The sequence below is a fragment of the Dermacentor albipictus genome, chromosome 8, assembly GCF_038994185.2.
Source record: "Dermacentor albipictus isolate Rhodes 1998 colony chromosome 8, USDA_Dalb.pri_finalv2, whole genome shotgun sequence".
In the NCBI taxonomy this organism is placed as follows: domain Eukaryota; kingdom Metazoa; phylum Arthropoda; class Arachnida; order Ixodida; family Ixodidae; genus Dermacentor; species Dermacentor albipictus.
The window spans coordinates 5,271,306-5,291,870 of record NC_091828.1 but is presented as its reverse complement, the minus strand read 5'-3'; the positions used below and the strand labels follow the sequence as shown (position 1 = coordinate 5,291,870).

The 20,565-nt window shown below is 43.4% G+C and overlaps 1 protein-coding gene across 1 annotated transcript in view; it reads right to left on the bottom strand.

The window, feature by feature from the left end:
- LOC135908135 (WW domain-binding protein 2-like) overlaps nucleotides 1-17,947 on the bottom strand; it is a 180,006-nt gene extending 162,059 nt beyond the window's left edge. The window contains exon 1 of the mRNA XM_065439901.2: nucleotides 17,732-17,947. Coding sequence (XP_065295973.2) covers nucleotides 17,732-17,787 — 56 coding nt within the window. The 5' untranslated portion in view covers nucleotides 17,788-17,947. The remainder of the gene's footprint in view (nucleotides 1-17,731) is intronic.
- Nucleotides 17,948-20,565: the final 2,618 nt, after the last annotated feature.

Sequence of the window (20,565 nt, the reverse complement as noted above, 5' to 3'; positions counted from 1 at the left end):
GTGGCATGGACCATATTAATTCTAAAATTCTAAAGAAACACGTCAGCTATGACCAGTCAGATTTTGTACTACATTTCTCAGCAGTCTTTATCAACAGATCTTTTTCCTGCTGACTGGAAGATAGCCAAAGTTATTTCTATATTCAAAGATTGAAGCAGACACTCGCCAGGTAACTACCGCCCTATTTCACTAACACGCATTTGTTGCAAGCTTCTCGAGCACAACATTGCCTCCCATATACCCAACCATCTTGGATCTAATAACTTTTTATTTCAAAATCAACATGGTTTCCAGAAAGCACTTGTCCTGTGGCACTCAACTATTGGAATTTACGTCAGATTTACATTATGGCATGAATAATAGCAAAATTATTGATTGCGTCTTTCTCGACTATGCAAAAGCCTTTGACCGAGTTGCTCACTGTCGTCTAATCGCTAAATTAACTGCTCTCAGGATTGACTCATTAACATTACCCTGGCTTCGCAATTTCTTATCTAATCGGCAACAGTTCGTATCTGTGAACTTTGGCTCCTCCACATCAGTTGTAACATCAGGTGTACCCCAAGGTAGGTGTATTAGGCCCTCTTCTTTTCCTAATTTTTACCAATGATTTGCTGAGCAAACATTTCCTCCTGCATACGACTTTTTGCGAATGACTGCGTAATCTACAGAATGATTAACTGTCAAGATGACCACATAACCTAGCAAAATGACCTTCGCCTAGTTAATCAGTGGTGTGGCCGTTGGCAAATGACACTTAACACATCTAAGTGCTGCATTCTTTCTTTCACTCATATGAAATCATATCCTAAGTTTCCTTACAAAATCTGTTCAGCTGAAGTACCTTGCATTACAAATACCTTGATGTTTATTTTTGTACTAATCTTACCTGCAGCTGTCACATCGAGAAGATATGTGCAAAAGCTCACAAAACTTTGGGGTTTTTACATCATCTGCACCTTTCCCCATCTACTATCCGTCAACAGGCCTACAAAAATTTTGTGCGCCCTCAAGTGGAATATGCTTCATCGATCTGGTCTCCTCATCAACAATACCTAATAGACAAATTAGAATCCATCCAAAATCCCGCTGCCCGCTTCTAACTTCTAATTAGAGTCGTCATTCTAGCATTACGAAAATTAAACGTAATGCTCCCCCTCCTGACTTAGATTCCCGCCGCTCTGTTGCTCTTCTATGCCTCTTTTACAAATACTACTATAACTCGTGGTCGAGCCGTTTCTCACTTGAAATTCTTTCTCTCACATCTAATCGACTTCATAATCATCTGTTTCAGGCGCATTTTCAGGCCACACACAGTCATTCAATAACTCTGCAATACCACGCACCATCGCACTATGGAATAGCCTTCAAAATGATATTGTTTCATTAAAAGATCCTGCCAAATTTCCTGAACATTTGGAAATTCACATGTTCGCTTGACTATGTTTTACAACTTTGTACTGTACTCTCCTTTGTATCACTTTCTGAGTGTTTTGTATTGTACTCCCTTCACTTGGTATTTTTTTTTTCAGTTTTTACCAGTGTTCCTTTTCCAATGAACAAATTTATGTTTCTCCTACTACGTAGTTCCCTTTTTGCCTTAAATTTTGTCATTTTTCTGTAACCCCACCTACCCAATGCTCCTCCGAGCTTGTAGGGTAAAGTGAATAAATAAAAAAGAAAGTGGAGCATGAACTGGTTTTGTTTGTTTTCACCCCACTGAGACTCATTGACCTACTTTTTGCAAACGCTCATTGGCTGCCTGACTCATTCGCCCCCTTCTCGGCGCAGCGCACCTGCCTGTCTGACCCACGCCTCTCGCCCTCCCAGGTCACGTGACCAGCATGACGCTTAGCAGCACGATGGCAGAGTCAACCAAGAACCACTCCGCTGTTAAAACCAAATCACAGCTCAGCTTCTAAAACAATTCAGCACAAGATAGCACTTGCCTTGCGCCACTGTCCCATTCAAAATGTGTGAGCTTGTTAAACATGCAAGTATGGACCAATTACAGCCCAACCACATGTCTTATTAAGCTCCATCTGCACTCTCAGCTACCCCCTTTAATGAGCAACTACTTGCAATCAACACTTTGTTTCTAGACACTTATCAACCTACGCAGTAGCATCAAATGGCTGCTTCTAAGCAAAGATGGCCTCCCTTAAATGCCCAGTGGTCTGCTCAAATATTTGACTGCTTGAAAGATTTCTTTAAAGGCTCCCACCATGCAGAAAGAGATGACACCTGTGCAAGTGCAGATGTCCACATTTCCCTCTAGGGCACTCGTGTGCTCTGCTGCCCACCAAAGAAAGACTAATAACACAGACACTGCTTGGCACATGATACCTTGCACATTTTTGAGGAATACGTTATTCACTAGTATCGTCACCCAAATATGCAGGAACGCAGAGATATTGATTTCTTTTCATTGCAACACACTCATCCATTGTTCTAGACAGAAATGTGGATAACTGCACACTACAATAGTGCTATCATCGGGCAAGGAAGGCCAGCATTGCTTCCAGCACAGCATGACAGATGGCACTTCAGGTACAGCCGACTAAAAAAGTTTACGGACCACGGGGTCTCAGAAAATGCTAAATATACGGGCTGCTTTTAAAAGTAGCCAGTAAAACCGTACATCACATTGTTCGCATATACCAGTAAAGGCTGGAAATGGGAATACTAGGCTGCATTTGGAGGCTGCGGAGATATTCCGCTTTTTGTCAGGTCTCTTGGTCCGTAAACTTTTTTGGTCGACTGTACATTACGTTCAAAGCAGATGGAAGCATTTACTGTTTAGCAGTCTAGGTACGCAAGAGACCTTTAGAGTATTGGTGGAAACAAATGCGAGTAAGAGATTGATAGAACGAGAGTTGCACACAGAACAAGTGAATACACACATATTTAATTCTGATTAGTCCTAGCGGACTAGGTGACTACTTGGTTTGAAGCACATGCCAACAGGAACTATGATATGTGATATTTCAAAACACGGTGTAATCGCAATGCAATCACAATCTGAAAAAAAATTCGACTTGCGGTCCTGATGGTTCGCCCAATATTTTTCTTCGTCGTTATGCCGAAACTATTACTAAATTTCTTGTGATCTTCCGCTATTAAGTGCAAGGCTACCTGATGAATGGAAGACAGCTCAAGTTATACCCGTCTATAAAAAAGGTGACGATTTGTTATTAGAAAATTATCGCCCAATATCCTTAACATCTTCTAGTAAATTATTTGAACACGTAGCAAAACGCATCTCTCAATTTCTTTAGGAAAACTTTATGCTCTCAAGCTTTTAATACGGATTTAGAATAAATTTCTCTACTGCAACACAATTGGTCACGGTAGTACATTCATTTGCAGCATGCATAGATAATTGTGGACAAAGTGACGCGATATTCTTAGACTTTAGTAAAGCATTTGACAGAGTTATTCATGATAAATTGCTCAATAAACTCATAAATATTAACTTTCCCGACATTTTGGTCTCTTGGGTTTTCGATTACTTGCACAACCGAACGCAGTTTGTTTCAATTGACGGTTTTGATTCCTGCAGTCTTCCTGTAACAACAGGTGTGCCTCAAGGAAGTGTTCTGGGACCCCTGCTGCTTCTTTTATATATAGATGACATTGTCTACGTGATTACTCCTGGAACTCAAATTAGGTTATTTGCAGATGATGTTGTCTTATTTCGTGAAATCAGAGGTACACATGATCAGGTTGAGTTGAATTCTAATCTCATTAATGTATCTAAGTGGTGCACAGATTTTGGCATGACTGTTAATATCGATAAAACTGTTTATCTTTGTGTAACGCTTAAAAAAACTCCTCTCAAATATATTTATAACCTGACATCTCTTCTTTTGAAACAGGTTACCAGTTACAAGTACCTAGGAGTGACAATCACTAATAACCTCTCTTGGAATCTGCACATTGATAACATTTGCTCTTCAGCTTTCCACAAGCTTTGTTACTTAAGACATAAATTTCGTAATTCTCCTCCTAATGTCAAACTTCTTAGCTATTTTACATTCATACGACCTAAGCTTGAATATTGCTCTATTGTTTAGGATCCTTATCTAAGCTTAACATTAAAAAGTTAGAAATGATTAGGCGAAAAGCTGCCAGGTTTATCCATTCCAAATTCAAGTATACTGATTCAAGTATACTGAGGTGCAGCGGTGGCGTAGAGGTAGAACACCCGCCTCGCATGCAAGAGGTCCGTGGTTCGAATCCCGGTGCCGGCAATTTTTCACCGGATTAAAAAAAAAAAATCTGCGTGCTGATAAAATTCCACAAACAGGCCTGGAGTGTGGCCTGATCCCGGTGACCAGAACCGGTAACGCACTCCCTCACCAGAGCAGGATTGGCCACCCTGGTGCAGTACTTGGCCACAACCTCCTATATGAACACAACAATCAAACCCCGGCCCTCAGTCCCCAGCAGCTGCGAAGCAACTGACCATGGCGGCGGTCAGACCTGCGACACAGCGGAGGGTGCTAAGAATCACTGGCTCCAGACAGGCCGCCATTGGAATATGAACCTGGCAACGTTTAACGCTAGAACACTATCTAGTGAGGCGAGTCTAGCAGTCTAGCAGTGCTGTTGGAGGAATGAGAGGGCAGTAAATGGGATATAATAGGGCTCAGTGAAGTTAGGAGGCCAAAAGAAGCATATACAGTGTTAAAAAGCGGGCACGTCCTGTGCTACCAGGGCCTAGCGGAGAGAAGAGAACTAGGAGTCTTAATAAACTTAATAAGAGGTACAAAATGAAGATCGTACAGGTCTACGCCCCTACATCCAGTCATGATGACCAGCAAGTCGAAAGCTTCTATGAAGACGTGGAATCGGCAATGGGTAGAGTGAAAACTAAATACACTATACTAATGGGCGACTTTAATGCCAAGGTAGGCAAGAAGCAGGCTGGAGACAAGGCAGTGGGGGAATATGGCATAGGCACTAGAAATAGCAGGGGAGAGTTATTAGTAGAGTTTGCGGAACAGAATAATATGAGGATAATGAATACCTTCTTCCGCAAGCGGGATAGCCCAAAGTGGACGTGGAGGAGCCCGAATGGCGAGACTAGAAATGAAATAGACTTCATACTCTGCGCTAACCCTGGCATCATACAAGATGTGGACGTGCTCGGCAAGGTGTGCTGCAGTGACCACAGGATGGTAAGAACTTGAATTAGCCTAGACCTGAGGAGGGAACGGAAGAAACTGGTACATAAGAAGCCGATTAATGAGTTAGCGGCAAGAGGGAAAATAGAGGAATTCCAGATCAAGCTACAGAACAGGTATTCGGCTTTAACTCAGGAAGAGGACCTTAGTGTTGAAGCAATGAACGACAATCTTGTGGGCATCATTAAGGAGTGTGCAATGGAAGTCGGTGGTACCTCCGTTAGGCAGGATACCAGCAAACTATCACAGGAGACGAAAGATCTGATCAAGAAACGCCAATGTATGAAAGCTTTTAACCCTACAGCTAGAATAGAACTGGCAGAACTTTCGAAGTTAATCAACAAGCGTAAGACAGCTGACATAAGGAAGTATAATATGGATAGAATTGAACATGCTCTCAGGAACGGAGGAAGCCTAAAAACAGTGAAAAAGAAACTAGGAATGGGCAAGAATCAGATGTATGCGTTAAGAGACAAAGCCGGCAATATCATTACTAATATGGATGAGATAGTTGAAGTGGCCGAGGAGTTCTACAGAGATTTATACAGTACCAGTGGCACCCACGACGATAATGGAAGAGAAAATAGTCTACAGGAATTCGAAATCCCAAAGGTAACGCCGGAAGAAGTAAAGAAAGCCTTGGAAGATATGCAAAGGGGGAAGGCAGCTGGGGAGGATCAGGTAACAGCAGATTTGTTGAAGGATGGTGGACAGATTGTTCTAGAGAAACTGGCCACCTTGTATACGCAATGCCTCATGACCTCGAGCGTACCGGAATCTTGGAAGAACGCTAACACAATCCTAATCCATAAGAAAGGCGACGCCAAAGACTTGAAAAATTATAGACCGATCAGCTTGCTGTCAGTTGCCTACAAACTATTTACTAAGGTAATCGCAAATAGAATCAGGAACACCTTAGATTTCTGTCAAGCAAAGGACCAGGCAGGATTCCGTAAAGGCTACTCAACAATAGATCATATTCACACTATCAATCAGGTGATAGAGAAATGTGCGGAATATAACCAACCCTTATATATCGCTTTCATTGATTACGAGAAAGCGCTTGATTCTGTCGAAACCTCAGCAGTCATGGAGGCATTACGGAACCAGGGTGTAGACGAGCCGTATGTAAAGATACTGAAAGATATCTATAGCGGCTCCACAGCCACCGTAGTCCTCCATAAGCAAGCAGCAAAATCCCAATAAAGAAAGGCGTCAGGCAGGGAGATACGATTTCTCCAATGCTATTCACAGCGTGTTTCAGAGACCTGGATTGGGAAGAATTGGGGATAAAAGTTAATGGAGAATACCTTAGTAACTTGCGATTCGCTGATGATATTGCCTTGCTAAGTAACTCAGGGGACCAATTGCGATGCATGCTCACTGACCTGGACAGGCAAAGCAGAATAGTGGGTCTAAAAATTATACTGCAGAAAACTAGAGTAATCTTTAACAGTCTCGGCAGAGAACAGCAATTTACAATAGGCAGTGAGGCACTGGAAGTCGTAAGAGAATACATCTACTTAGGGCAGGTAGTGAGGGCGGATCCGGATAATGAGACGGAAATAATCAGAAGAATAAGAATGGGCTGTGGTGCGTTTGGCAGGCATTCTCAGATCATGAACAGCAGGTTGCCATTATCCGTCAAGAGAAAAGTATATAATAGCTGTGACTTACCAGTACTCAGCTACGGGGCAGAAACCTGGAGGCTTACAAAAAGGGTTCTACTCAAATTGAGGACGACGCAACGAGCTATGGAAAGAATGATGGGTGTAACGTTAAGGGATAAGAAAAGAGCAGATTGGATAAGGGAACAAACGCGAGTTAATGACATCTTAGTTGAAATCAAGAAAAAGAAATGGGCATGGGCAGGACATGTAATGAGGAGGGAAGATAACCGATGGTCATTAAGGGTTACGGACTGGATCCCAAGGGAAGGGAAGCGTAGCAGGGGGCGGCAGAAAGGTGGGCGGATGAGATTAAGAAGTTTGCAGGGACGGCATAGCCTCAATTAGTACATGACTGGGGTTGTTGGAGAAGTATGGGAGAGGCCTTTGCCCTGCAGCGGGCGTAACCAGGCTGATGATGATGATGATTCTCCTTCTGAGCTCATGAAAGCCAACAAGATTGAGCTGCTTGAATCAAGAAAAAAATAGCGTTTGAATTTTTTAAACTTACTTCTTCACGGTAAAATGGCTATTGATCAGACACAGTTTCTTTCCCCTTTGGCCACAAGACCTATGCAACATTACCAAACACACTTTCTAACCCCTTACTTTGCAAGAACAGACATTTATAAGTTTTCCTTTTTTCTGCATTCTGTGTCCGACTGGAATAACCTAACAGAACCTTATCATGCACTATATGACAAGATGATCATGTCTTTTTGTGTTTTTTCCTCTGGTACTATCATGTTTCTTTTCCTGTTGTTGTTCTCCTTTTACAAACAGATATTCTGTGAATTTTATTGCCCGTCCTGCTTGAACCAGATTGGTCTGCAGTACATAATGAACAAAATAAAAATAAATAAATAAATATCTCTTTTACATGCTCTTCTATAGAAACAGCACAACAACTTTGCTACTGCCCCATATTTCTGAATTTCTAAAGGAGGAATAAATGGCACATGTTTTATTGCAAGCTATTCCTACCACATTACAAGGTGTGGTCCTTCTGAATGAGTCAATGAGGAGCAATCCAAGCAAAAACCATGCCTGTGGAGCCAACAAAGTCCCTCGCCTGCTGTGGAAAAACTTTGGCCGACAACAACGCTTTCTTTTCCTTCCGTTCCCTCAAAGGTGAATGGGCACTGAGAGCTTAGTTGTTTTACCAGCACAGGGGGTGAAAAGCTATTTGTCGTAGATCACATACATTGGTTATGCCGACATTGTGCACACTTTAGGCAGTCATCTTGTACACCTGAAATATTAAGTCCACAACTGTGCCATGGCAAATGTTTGCCTGTCAACAACAATAGAAGAAACAAATTTAGGCTGATATAATGTAGCAAATCCATTCACTCCATCCTAATGCTTTGTTACCGAGTGCCCACAACTGGCTGACATTGGTGATAATTTGGTCAATGCAATGCTCAAAACCACTTACATAGCATGAAAAAAAAAAATGAATTGGAATAGGACCGTTACGTTGCCCCGGCTATTAGCCCCGAGAACGAACACGGGCGGCGCTGCGAGCGCCGCTCGCGTGACGTCAGGGCAAGTACTCGCGCCTGTCGTCTGCTACAGTTCGGGCGTTGTCCGGGCGCTTTGTGCAGTGTTTTCGTTTGTTCGCCCTCGTTCTCTCTGCTTGTATACTTATGGTGGTTGTCTCAAATATATTTTTACGACGTCTTCCTTTGCGAGCATTTATTCAAAGAGCTAATTTCTTAGACAACAATGCAGCTCTCGAAGGCAACGCTACAGTGCCAGCCGAAGCGACGCAGACCAGCCCATTGCGGGTTTTTCGTGCGTGGATAGACAATCGCAAAAGCATAGCCTATAGGAATCCAGTTATGATACCATAACTGCCGCGGTGCAACAAGTATGTCGCAAAGCTGGCTATATATGACTTCTACAGCAGTTACGTTGATTTTATTCCGCTAAAATAGGTTTGCTCACGACGAGTAGTTCATGGTATAATACCGAATTTTTGCATTTCCTCACATAAACGCTCGGCAGTAGCACGGGGACTTAACAAATACTGGAGCTTAGATTCTACACGCCTCACTTGCTTCTTTAACTGCTTGTCAACATTAGGCGGTTCTTCACGTGTTTATTTTTTTTTTAAGCGGCGGAAATTTGAAGTAAAGTTAATGAAGGCTTACAGCTATTTACAGAGTACAAATAGGAATGTACCAATATATATTTCCTTTTCCGTGCTACACGTTCAACTCACCTCTTTAGGGCGCGTTTGTTAATGATTAATAATGTAAGTTAAGTTCCTCTTTTTTTGTCTATATTACCAAGTGTATATCATTTATTTATTTCAATGCCGCAGTGTGTTTTGCATTGTTATTGTGGAAATATTTCACTGTTCTTTCATATATTGTATAACTGCAATGTTTTATGGCCACTATATAAATGTAATTTATATGGCGCTTGATGTGTTACCTCGTGCAGCCATATTGTACCTAAGGGGGTGAGGTTACCTCAAGCCGCGTCTGTGCGACTTTTTTCCCTCATCCACCTCAACTTACCACTCCTCTGTACATGTGTGTGTGTAAATGGAAATTAATAAATCAAATCAAACTCACTTGAGAAATTTACTGGTGCTTGCTGCTTGAGGAATATACATGACGAATCTGTTTGGCGAACTGACACAGGCTGCTCGGCCCAATTTTTTTAGTGAAGTATGCCTGCTGGACCGCATAGCTGCAGCCAGAAAGAAGTCGAAGCGTCAATGATTAGTAGTATGGGACATATTGACGATATCAAAATTCCCCCGGTGGAGGGTCAGAAATCAAGTGAAAGTATATGCAAGGCTTGTGGTGCTTTCTTTATGAATGTTTGCGATTGGATTGGAGCAAACTTAATTTGCCTGCAAGGTTCTCTTTTATGTACTGACGAAGCGAATAGTTATCCGTTTGTATAATTGAATAACGCTGGATCGAGACATGGTGAGACAGAAGGTGCTTGAATTTTCCTTTTGTGTACAGGAAATCTAAGCTGCGGTGTAGTAGCTCGAGAATACTTTAGCCATTCTAGTTGGCACTGTAAAAAAAATGCTTTATGGTTTTAATTCGAAGTTGTAGTGAACTGATGGGTTTCGCGAACATAGCGTGCCTCGCCGTACGGACAGTCGATTGCTACCGTAACGTGATCGGGGGTGTGCCATATTGTCGATAAAGGCTACTAAGGGCCACTATGAAACATTTCATCACTTTCAATGGAGTGGCTCTCGATCTTAACAACGAAACTTTTCTCTCAGGTGATTGCTACTATGGTGTTTGTGAATTAACTATGTAAATACTCTACATGACGCGCCGTCGTGTTAGCAGCCATGAGCAATTCGTTTTTTGGAGGCGTGTTTCAGAGGGGGATGAAAGTAGCAGCAAACTTTTTCATAAGAAATGCGCGCCTAACTATTTTTTTACGCAACAATGAATGGCCATATTTGAATAGAACAACGCACCAGAGTAATAGGAATCGTGACGACAGCTTCGCTGGGCAGTGTCTTTCTAACATCGGATAACATGTTGACGCCAATTACCAAATTTTTCTTCCACGTAAAATGCAATGCCTCTCATAACTAAATACTAAAGGAATGTTAAGTGTTTAGCGAAGCATCATACACAACTTCGCGCGTTGAATTTGCAGATATTCTTTTTTTAGTCAAAATTTACCGATAGACACGGCACATATATGCATTGCAAAACCTAGTAGACCCCTTTAACGCTACTTAGCTTGCGATATCCAAGCCGCAAAGTTTCTCGACTCACACGCTTTTGAAGAAGAAACTGTGGTTAAGGTATGGCAGCTGAAAGAAGCCGACGTATAGTTCAATACGTACGGCTCGAGCCACCCATATCCCAAGCATACACGAAGGGAACGAGCGCGCACGGCAGCCGAGCGAGCCGGAGCGAGCGGCGTCCTGGCCGTGACGTCACTCGCGAGAGGGCGCCACTCCTAATTCTCGGGGCTAATAGCTTCTTACCATCATATCTTTTTTTGTAAAAGAACACTAGTCAGTTGGCAACAATACAGCAAAGAAAGTCATATGTGTGGGAGCTTGTGCACTGGATATGTAGAAATATACAAAGCATACGAGATTCTGCACAGCAACTTAGTATTGCCATGCACTTTGAACCTTGCCCCCCCCCCCCCCCCCCCCCTGTTCGCCCATAAGCCCTTGAACTGTTTTACTTGCGCCCAACGGTTGTCGTAATGAACTCTCATAAATATGAAGACCCCCTATGGATGGAGTGCTGCCACACACACAGACACAAAAATAACTTGCCGAGTTTTGGTATTGAGTGCGCAGTTTATGGAAAAATGTCTTTGGCCAACACAGAATGACTGGCCGCAAATGCCAATTGTTGGATTTGAGCAGGAACACAGCACGAGAATTAAATTTCCCACATGACTCCCTTTCATTTGAAAGCACAGAAAGAGGAGGCAGACCAATACGAGACATCTGGCTGCAGTAGTATTGCACAGATGATGTAAATATTATTAATTTACCTACTGTGTTTCATCTCACATGCATTTTTTGTTGACTAATTCCTTGCAAAATAGGCCCCACAGGTGAAGTTATCTTGAATCTGACCTATTACTGATATTCAATTGGTGCATAACAGTGTGCCTAGAAATAAACAACATACAATATAAATCAATGCACACAGCTAAATCCCAATTTATGGATAGCTAGTTTGGTACCCTAATAACGTCCTTTTAGAAACATTGTTTTGCTAAAAATACCTAGACATTCAAACTTCAACCAAGCTCTTTTGGAGAGCTCGCATTATCTGTATAAGTAACAATGCTAAAAAAAAAAAAAAAGCTCTGGAGTACCTTCAGAAGACCCTTTCACACAAAATCTTGTTGTCAAAATTTACATATCATTATTCATTTAGGTTCAAAACTTTAATACACTGCATCAGTTTGGGACCTGCCCAAGAAAACTTAAAATATTAAAAAAAATATTTAACTCTGCTCACTTTATCCTATTATAAAAGCTACCAGCATAGGCCACTCAAAGTCTAGCCTCGACTTGCAGTTATTAGGAAATAGTCATTTTTGTCTTTTCCATCACATATCATCACTGAGCAACCGATTTTTTCTCCCAATTATGTGTCACCATGGCTGGACCGTTGGAATTCCATCACTCAGAATTGATGCTTTCCTTCGGTCATCCTTAGCATGAACTTCTGAAGAGTGGAATTTCCTTCCTGCATGCCCAGCCACCAAAGCTGACCAAAACATTTCAAGAATTGCTTAGCTAACATTGCTGAATTCCTGGAAAATATGAACAATTTTACTGTAGACCCATTTCATTTCATTCTTTTGTTTGTTTCATCTTCTACTGACTGTAACCACTCTCCTTTGTAATGCTTTTTGGCCAGGGAAGAGTATATTAAATAAACAAGGAAAGGAGCCGCTCAAGCTTCCTAAACACAGTGAAAACTGCTACAAAAGCAATATTGTGAAGTTGCGCCTGTCGATGGATGGATGGATGCTATCAGCATTCCCTTTGGAATGGGACGGTGGGTTGTGCCATCATGCTCTTGTTATTATATTGCTTAATGTCCTACCTATATTTAAAAAAAGCTTGAAGATTTCTCATCACTAAACTTTCAGAGCTCCTAACGGAACCTTTGTTTTTGTATGCCGCCATTGTTTGTCCTTTACCTACTTTTCTTCCACCAATCTTCCAATCGCCTTTTACTATACTCTATTGTGGACATGTTTACTTTCCCCTGCTCTCATTGAATTCAAGGGCTTCAAGGAGGCCTTAGATGCCTAAATCAACTGCTGGGCAGATATCTTCACATTCTAATACATAAAGCATGCTCGATTGTTTCACTAGCTTTACCGCCGCAAGCACATGCTTCTTCCTTCTTATATCTCGGTTTATAGGTGCATGTTCTACGGCATACTGATCTCGCTTTGAAAACTACTGAGCTTCCCTTTGAGTCATCATAAACTGTTTCTTTCCCGATCGTTTTTTCCTCTTTAGTTACTCATGGCAGGTTTCTTTTCCATTGCCGCCACCCATGAGATTATTTCAGCCTCTCTGACTTTCCACTTGACCTTCTTTGTTGCCATGCTGCTCACCATACCGGTTGCATATTAGCAGGTAAGCTTCCTAGTTCTTTTCCTACACTGTGAATCATTGTTTTTTTCTGTACAAATGTGTGAACACTCTCCCAGCCCATTTACTTTCTTCCATATTCCTCAGTCGTTCTTCATAATCAATTTTACTCTGAGCTTCCCTCCCTTCAAAACTTGTCCAGCCCATATCACCCTGCACAGCTTCATTTCTAACTTTCTCGCAGGCACCCAATGCAAGGCATTCCACTGACCTTCGTTTCACATCTGATTGCGCCATCTGGTGTTCAAGATTCAAGGGATATTAAAGAGAAAAATAATTTGTGGTGTGTATTACATTATTCCATCGCATCAAGCTTCCGATACTAAGAAAGCCACAATTACTGCAAGAAGACGCTCGGTACGCCAGAAAAAACAAACACGAAACACAGGTGATGACGCTGTCTGGAAATTCCCATAGCTGATCCCCGTCACATCATGGAATGTTTGATCAGTAAAAATGGGATGCATTGTATTATTCCAAAAGAGCCAGAGAGTGTACTCAAGAGAAAGCTTCGGAACTTTTACTGAACCACAATGGCAGAAATGCGAAAATGTACTTTGCAATTCGTGATGCGACATCGACTTACCCACCACCGTGTTCCAGCTCGAAAGCCAAAAATAATACTTAAGCAACATTTTATACTCTAACAATTAACCTGTTACAGTGAAATCAATGAAAGTAAGATTTCTTTATGAATGTTTAATCAATATAATGTGATCCAATGTTTCGTATTGGTGTCCCTTTAAATCAGTGTGTGAAGGAGCCAGAAATGCCAAGAGATTTGGAAATTTCTATGAAGAAAGGTTTTCAAGAAGCATTAAAATGAACACTAGCTTAAGCTGTCTTAATAAATGACAGTTCCCCGATAGCAAAATGCCCACTATTACTACCATGACATGAGTTTTGGTTGGCCAGAGAAGATGCAAGGTTAACAGGTGGCACACACATCATGTGCTTCGGTGGATGTCGTACAACAGCCTAGGCAGATGGGGGACTTTCAATCATGATCAAACCTGATCAAGATTTAATTTTTCTACTGTGATTGGCTCATGTGTGCAAGTTGCAGAAGGAAGCCAATCGCAACTGATATTCGATCCTGATAAGCTAGATCCCGATATGAAGTGCACTGTGTGACTGGGGTATGTTCAGACAGCGCCTACTTGAGTTTAGATAATTGTCTGCTGCCGATGAAGGCTTACATTGCATTATAAAGGAACCAATGACTCAACACTGAAACTGGAAGAATTTTTCCCATTAAAATTGATACTCTTCAAACACAAGATCATACTTTGAAATCTGTGGTGCCACACTGACATAGAGGCACTGGGAATTCACTGGAAGATTAAAAACATTTTCACCTTCATTTCCTTTAGCAATAATTAGCCCTTTCTCACCAAATGAATGCAAATACAGAGATACAAATGAATACCAGTCTAACCATACTCAGAGTTGGCTCTATGGTGTGGCTTTCAGAGAGCCTCTGTGGTAGCGCATTAGGCAACAGGAAAAGTGACCACACATCTACATAGCCAGAGAAGACGACTTGCTCTTGCATAGTACCTCGACTTTTAAAATAAAAGTCAATACTAACCAGCGACACTCACTTGTTAAGTAGAAAGGCACACTAGGGGGAACGTGCAACACCTACAGGTGGCACAACTCCGTGCGCAAGCGCCAGCAATGGACCCTTCCGTTTCCACCTGCGTGCTACAAACTGCCATCTGCTATGCTGGCGTGGAAGTGCAGGTGCACGATGGCAAAAGGCATGATAAAATGGATAGGTTTCAAGAAAGTTAGCAGTGCAGTATATTTTAGGGCCTCAAACAAAGAGAAAGGACATAGATTACACCGAAGCAATCATGTTTTCGATGTCACAGAAGAAAGTGCTGACGTGCGACTGAGTGTTCTGAAAGGGCAATGCGTGCGACAGGCAAATATAAATCTGGAGGCATATCCCATCTCAACTGAGGTCAGTATGCATTTTTATTTTTTCCTGCTGAGTAAACAATGACACTTGCGTCTGGCATGTGGTGTAACCCAATCTTAAATGTATCGGACATCTAAGTGAGATAAGTGCAAGTAAAATGTACGATCCCCGAACGGTGTTGCAATTAATGATGCCACAGCAATTGTGCACAGTTTTCTGTGCTGTAGTTTAGTTACGTTTGTGGACGTTGCTCGGGTGGCGTGAGTGCTTGAGTAATAGCGGTGAAGCATGCCATTTTCAATTTACTGTTTCGGTCTCGGCCTGGTCCCATGAAGAGTCATCTGTGCCTGCCAAACGGATTCAACATGCCTGTGTAGCAGCTGAAACTGTAACATTACACCGATATTTTTAGCACGCGGCTATCATTACGTGCCAGTTCTGCACGTAGTATCTAAGCCATCACGTAGCGCTACGCAAGCGTGGCGCAGCTTCGCTTGCATGCGCAAAGCTATCAAGGGGCCAAAGCAGTAGTGGTGGTGTAAATGCTAAAGTTTGCGTGGTCTCGGATGCATTGTGCCATGCTTCCGAGGCTCTTTACTAACTGTTCCGAGTTTACAAACTGTGCAATCTGCTTGTATACATGGTCCGTAGCATACTTTTTTCCTGCATTATGCCAAACTGACTGTTACCCCTTTTTATGTACTTGTCAACTTGCCAATTCCCACTAGGGTAGTCATAGGTAGTCATTGGCCCATGCGTAACAACACACATGCAGTTTTGCACTAGCTCGGTGGAAAAACAGCAGGAGCATACGAAGGGGAAGGTGGGTCCATCGATGGTTTTCCACCTATGAAATGTGGACTGCAGACACATGACCATTTTGCCGGCTGCTATTCGGTTTTGTCTGCACTGTAAAAATATTGATTAACTTGCGTGGAGTGTAAATTCACAGCAAACTAGCGACAGCGTACACTGTGCAAATGGCCACAATCACTTATTTCACACGGCGTACACTGCGAATCATTGCCCCGCTGATCTCTGAAGCATGGTTGAGTCAAAAAAGTGAAAAGCTTTGTTTCAGGTGGGCAGCTCTTATAGCTATTCACACAGTTTATGAAGCAGCAATTCATATGTGACATTGCAAAGCTCTACTAACAACCTGTCACGGCTCGACTCAGGCCGGCTGCAGCATTGAACATGCGAGACGCATTCGCTTGCTCCTGCACTGCGGTGCCAACGCACTGCAGGTTCTCCATATGGCAGAGGCAAGTGGTCCTGACTTTTCAAGGTATTGAGCAGATTTTTTTTCACTAGTGAAAGTGCTGCAACAGATGGAAATAATGATGAGGAAAGCGAGGCGTGCCCCCTTCTTTCTTTTTACCCAGGCATGATTTAACGGGATTAGCTAACAAGGATCGATGATCGTATTCATTCATACTCCAGGTGACACGTGGAAGCAGAAGAAAAACCCCAATTTATTTCTGCTATGCAACAATGAGTACACATCGGGGTTATCGCATGCCCACAGTTCGGTTGTTGTTGTTTTTTGTCTTCTTTAACCAAGAGGTGTAAACACCACAATATACGAACAAACTTTGTCAACAAATGACGCTACGATTTGAACTGCTGCATCTGTTGATTGAACGGTATTTCACGTCCCAGAACACACTGTTGTATCATGACTTGTAGGCCATGGACGAGCACACATACTACACAAAAATGTTGTGCGCGCGCGTACTTGTAAGCGTGTCAACCAACTAGACTGCTACCATGGCCTCATTTTTGCTTCCAATTCATACATCGCGAGCAAAATGCAACGCCGAAGTAACGCAGGAACCGTGCAACCACTCTACACACGCGAGCGCAAAATTCATCTAGTCACCGGCCTTTCCGCGAATAACATCACGGGTTTCCTTCACTACGGGACTAAGTTTTTATGTTGCATGGAAACGCATACGAAAAGAAACGAAAAAAGCGCCGGTAGTTGGGCGTGTGCAGAGAGCGCTCTTCCACAACGGAAAAATCTAGAAGTTCGGTTTCCTGCAGTGACATCAGGGTCACTGTCAGTTCCCGCGTGACGCAATGGGTGGCAATGTGGCTGTACAGCGTAAATCCTATGAAGTGCGTTACCGTTCGAAAAGGTAAACACTTCAAGCTTGCCAAAGCAGAGGCCTAGAATGCCATTTGTTTAACTCGCGAAGCGATGGTACACATACTTTCGGATACGTTCACGGGGACGGTTTTGAAAGGACTGCAATACAGCTACCGACAACATTCCGTTTCACCGCGCCAGGTGGCAGTCAACTGTCCAAACAAACGATTACTACACACGAGCCCGACAGAAGCGGGTCGATTCGGCTTGTCGGGCACAAACCGACCTGTGGGGCGTGTGTAAACGTTGGCTGACCGTGCTGAGACACAAGCGCGCTGCATGGCTTAAGAACCAGCTCGACACGTTTGCAGCGTGCATATCAACGCGGACGGGTCGGGTCCACTACCGCCGAGACTTGCGTGTAGCCACTGAAACGCCACGATTTATGAGCCAGCGGCGGGAATGGTATTATGTTAAGGCAAACATAAGCACTGCAGTGCAATGCATCATGAAATACAACTGTTGCCGAGAGCTGCGATAACCGGAAGCCGCACGCATTGATGTCTCGGCTCGACGCTGTGTGCCGACGTTGAAGACACGACAAGTGAGTTTAAGTAAACGCGATCACTTCACGCTACGTCGGCCCGATTTGTGACTGGACCCACTCGCGTTGGTTTCAAGTAAACGTAGCCTATGAGTGGAATGGACACTTACAACTCTCCTTTGAAGATGAGAACGCCGCCCGGTGCATGAGCGGTGTTCAAAGACATCGTGCTGCCCTGGGAAATATCACGCTGTTAACCGGGAGTTTTCCTCAGCGCTCTTTGCTGAACAATGTTGACCAAACAACCACTGCACAAGACTTCAGCACAGACAAGCGGATAACGACAAACTGTCTGCTGCGCCGTCTACGCAGCCGTTCGCAATGGCGCAGCCAGCGGCTTTATGGATGGATGGATGATTGAGGCTCGACCCTTTGAAACGGGCGGCGGCGCCCGCCACATAGCCTTGAATGGTACTATATATGCATAGATACCTACGTATTTACTCCTTTACTTTTGCGTTGATATTATCCACTAATCAGATAGCCTGCGTTTAGTTATTTCTGCCTGTTCAAAGCCTATTTTACTTTCACTGTCTTCAAAACCCAAAGCTTTGAATAGTTCCCCGTCACATTCAACTGCAGGGTCAAGTTGTTTATTGGCCTCGAGCTCCACCACTGGAAAAGCTGGCGCCCCCGTCGGCGTGACGTGCTAGGAGGGATCACGTGGACATAGCGGCCGCATCGGCTGCTTCGGGCGCGCCGAAGCGAGCTGAAAACGAGTTTAAAATTCCCTCGTACGCTGCGGTCCTCGTTTAGTGGCGAAATTTTCCCGCTTCGAGTGTCTCCTTTACAACGCTTCAAAGCACTACAATAGGTAGTGGCTGCCTTTGAAGGCGCGCAACGTGGTAGGCTACTGCTCGGAGCCGCAGGGCCGGACGCACGTAACGGAGGCCGGTGTCAGCCTTATTCACACGTAGCCGCAGGACAAGAAGCTGCGTGAAGCTTTGCTCGCGAAACATAAAACCGGCAAACAGTCATCGGCTACAACTCGGGTATGCAGCAAGCACAGACGCGAGGAAGATTTCTGCTACGGCGCCCGGTCTGCGATGTTCTGAAAACGCGCACTGAGACGCTCGCCCGAGTCCGCTACCCGACTAATGTCATGACGGTTTGGTCTATGAACTTGTCGATGCTATAGATACTGGGAAGTTCAGTGGAGTGGAAAGGCAGCGGTAAGAAGCACATTTAAAAAAAAAAGCATGGCATATGGTCATGTTTGTGTTATGAATTAATGCACTGGATTACAAAAAAGGAGCAGCGGGAAATTGCACTCTGAGAACACCAAAAAACATACAGTGCGACGCAACTCGAGAAATAATATTGAAAGGTCAAAGAATTGAGAAGAAAAAAAAGATTGAATCGTCGCGACGACACATTACAGTACCCGTAGGCGTCGAAGTCTCCACAATGAAATTATTTTTGAACAGCTCTGACAGCGCCCACGCAACAATGGTTGCTTGTATACTGTCAAATGCTTATATTCTGCGGCCTAAAGCTCATGGCACGGTGAGAAAACGCGCGCGCGGAGAAAGCGAAACAGTGCGCGGACAAGCATGCAGACGCGCAGTCGGTCGCTACGAATCTGCGCGATCGCTGCATTGAGGCTTCGTTCTAATGCGCTCGATTTAGTTATACAAACACAATAAGAACATATTTCACATAGTTTGCTCTCAGCGTTTACCTACCTTTCACGCAAGAAGCCGGTTCGGGAGACTCCATCGCGGCGACCGCGCACAGTGGCGTTCACTGTACGTATTCGGTAAAGAGATAGCGTCTGTAAACGATTGTGTGCTTTCAGTTTGCCCAAGATTATTATTTAGACTCTAAGAAACTTCTCTCGTTTCGAAAGTGCTTACAGAAATGTCCGGAAGAGCTCGCGCGTGGTGTTTTCAGTGAGCGGTGACAGCAAAACCTATGAGGAGCGCGCCACGTGATCCCTCATACTACGCCAGCGAGGCGCTTCCGATAGATGGCGACTCCGTAACTCCTCGTAGCCAATACACTCTAAGAACAGTTTACACCCTTTGGCGTGCCCCTTCTGCCTCACAACGTTAATTATCATCTGCCTTGATGCGTTTCCTTTCTTTAACGCTAGCCCGGAACTTTCCAGTAACGAAGGGCACACGCGTTATCAGCATAGAACAGTTTACACCCTTTGGAGTGCCCCTTCTGATAAAAAGGCGGAAGCAAATGTTCCAAAATGCACATCCGCGGGGATAGACGAAATTCCAATCAAGTTAATTAATGAACTTGGCCCAAGAAGCAAGGAAACGCTGATAAAAGCATTGGAGGCAGTCATAACAAATAAGCAAATTCCGCACAGCTGGAAACAGAGTAAAATGAATTTGATTTGTAAAGGGAAAGGTGATAAGAAGAACATAAAATCTTTCCGACCAATTACGATAACATCAGTTATATATAGGCTGGCGATGCAGGCGGTGAAATTAAAAATGCAGTCATGGGTAGAAAGTAATAGAATACTTGGAGAACTTCAGAACGGGTTCAGAAGTGGTAGGCACTTAGATGATAGCCTGTTCGTGCTTACCCAGTGCATAGAAATGGCTAAGGCGGAAAATAGACCTCTGTATTTAGCCTTCCTGGACATAAGTGGTGCATACGACAATGTGAACAGGGAACTACTGTGGAACATATTAAGAGCTGAAGGTATCGGTAATGAGGTAATTGATTTTCTACAGGAACTATATCGAGAAAATAATGTTGAAATAACATGGGAAGGAATCAAGAGTACGACAACTGTCGAGGTTCACAAAGAATTAAGGCAAGGTTGTCCTCTATCACCGCTGCTGTTCATGCTTTATATGATAAGCATGGAAAGAAGGTTACAACGAAGCAATCTAGGGTATAATCTGTCGTACAGATTAGGCGAGAAGGTTGTTGAGCAACGACTACCGGGTTTAATGTATGCGGACGATATTGTACTGTT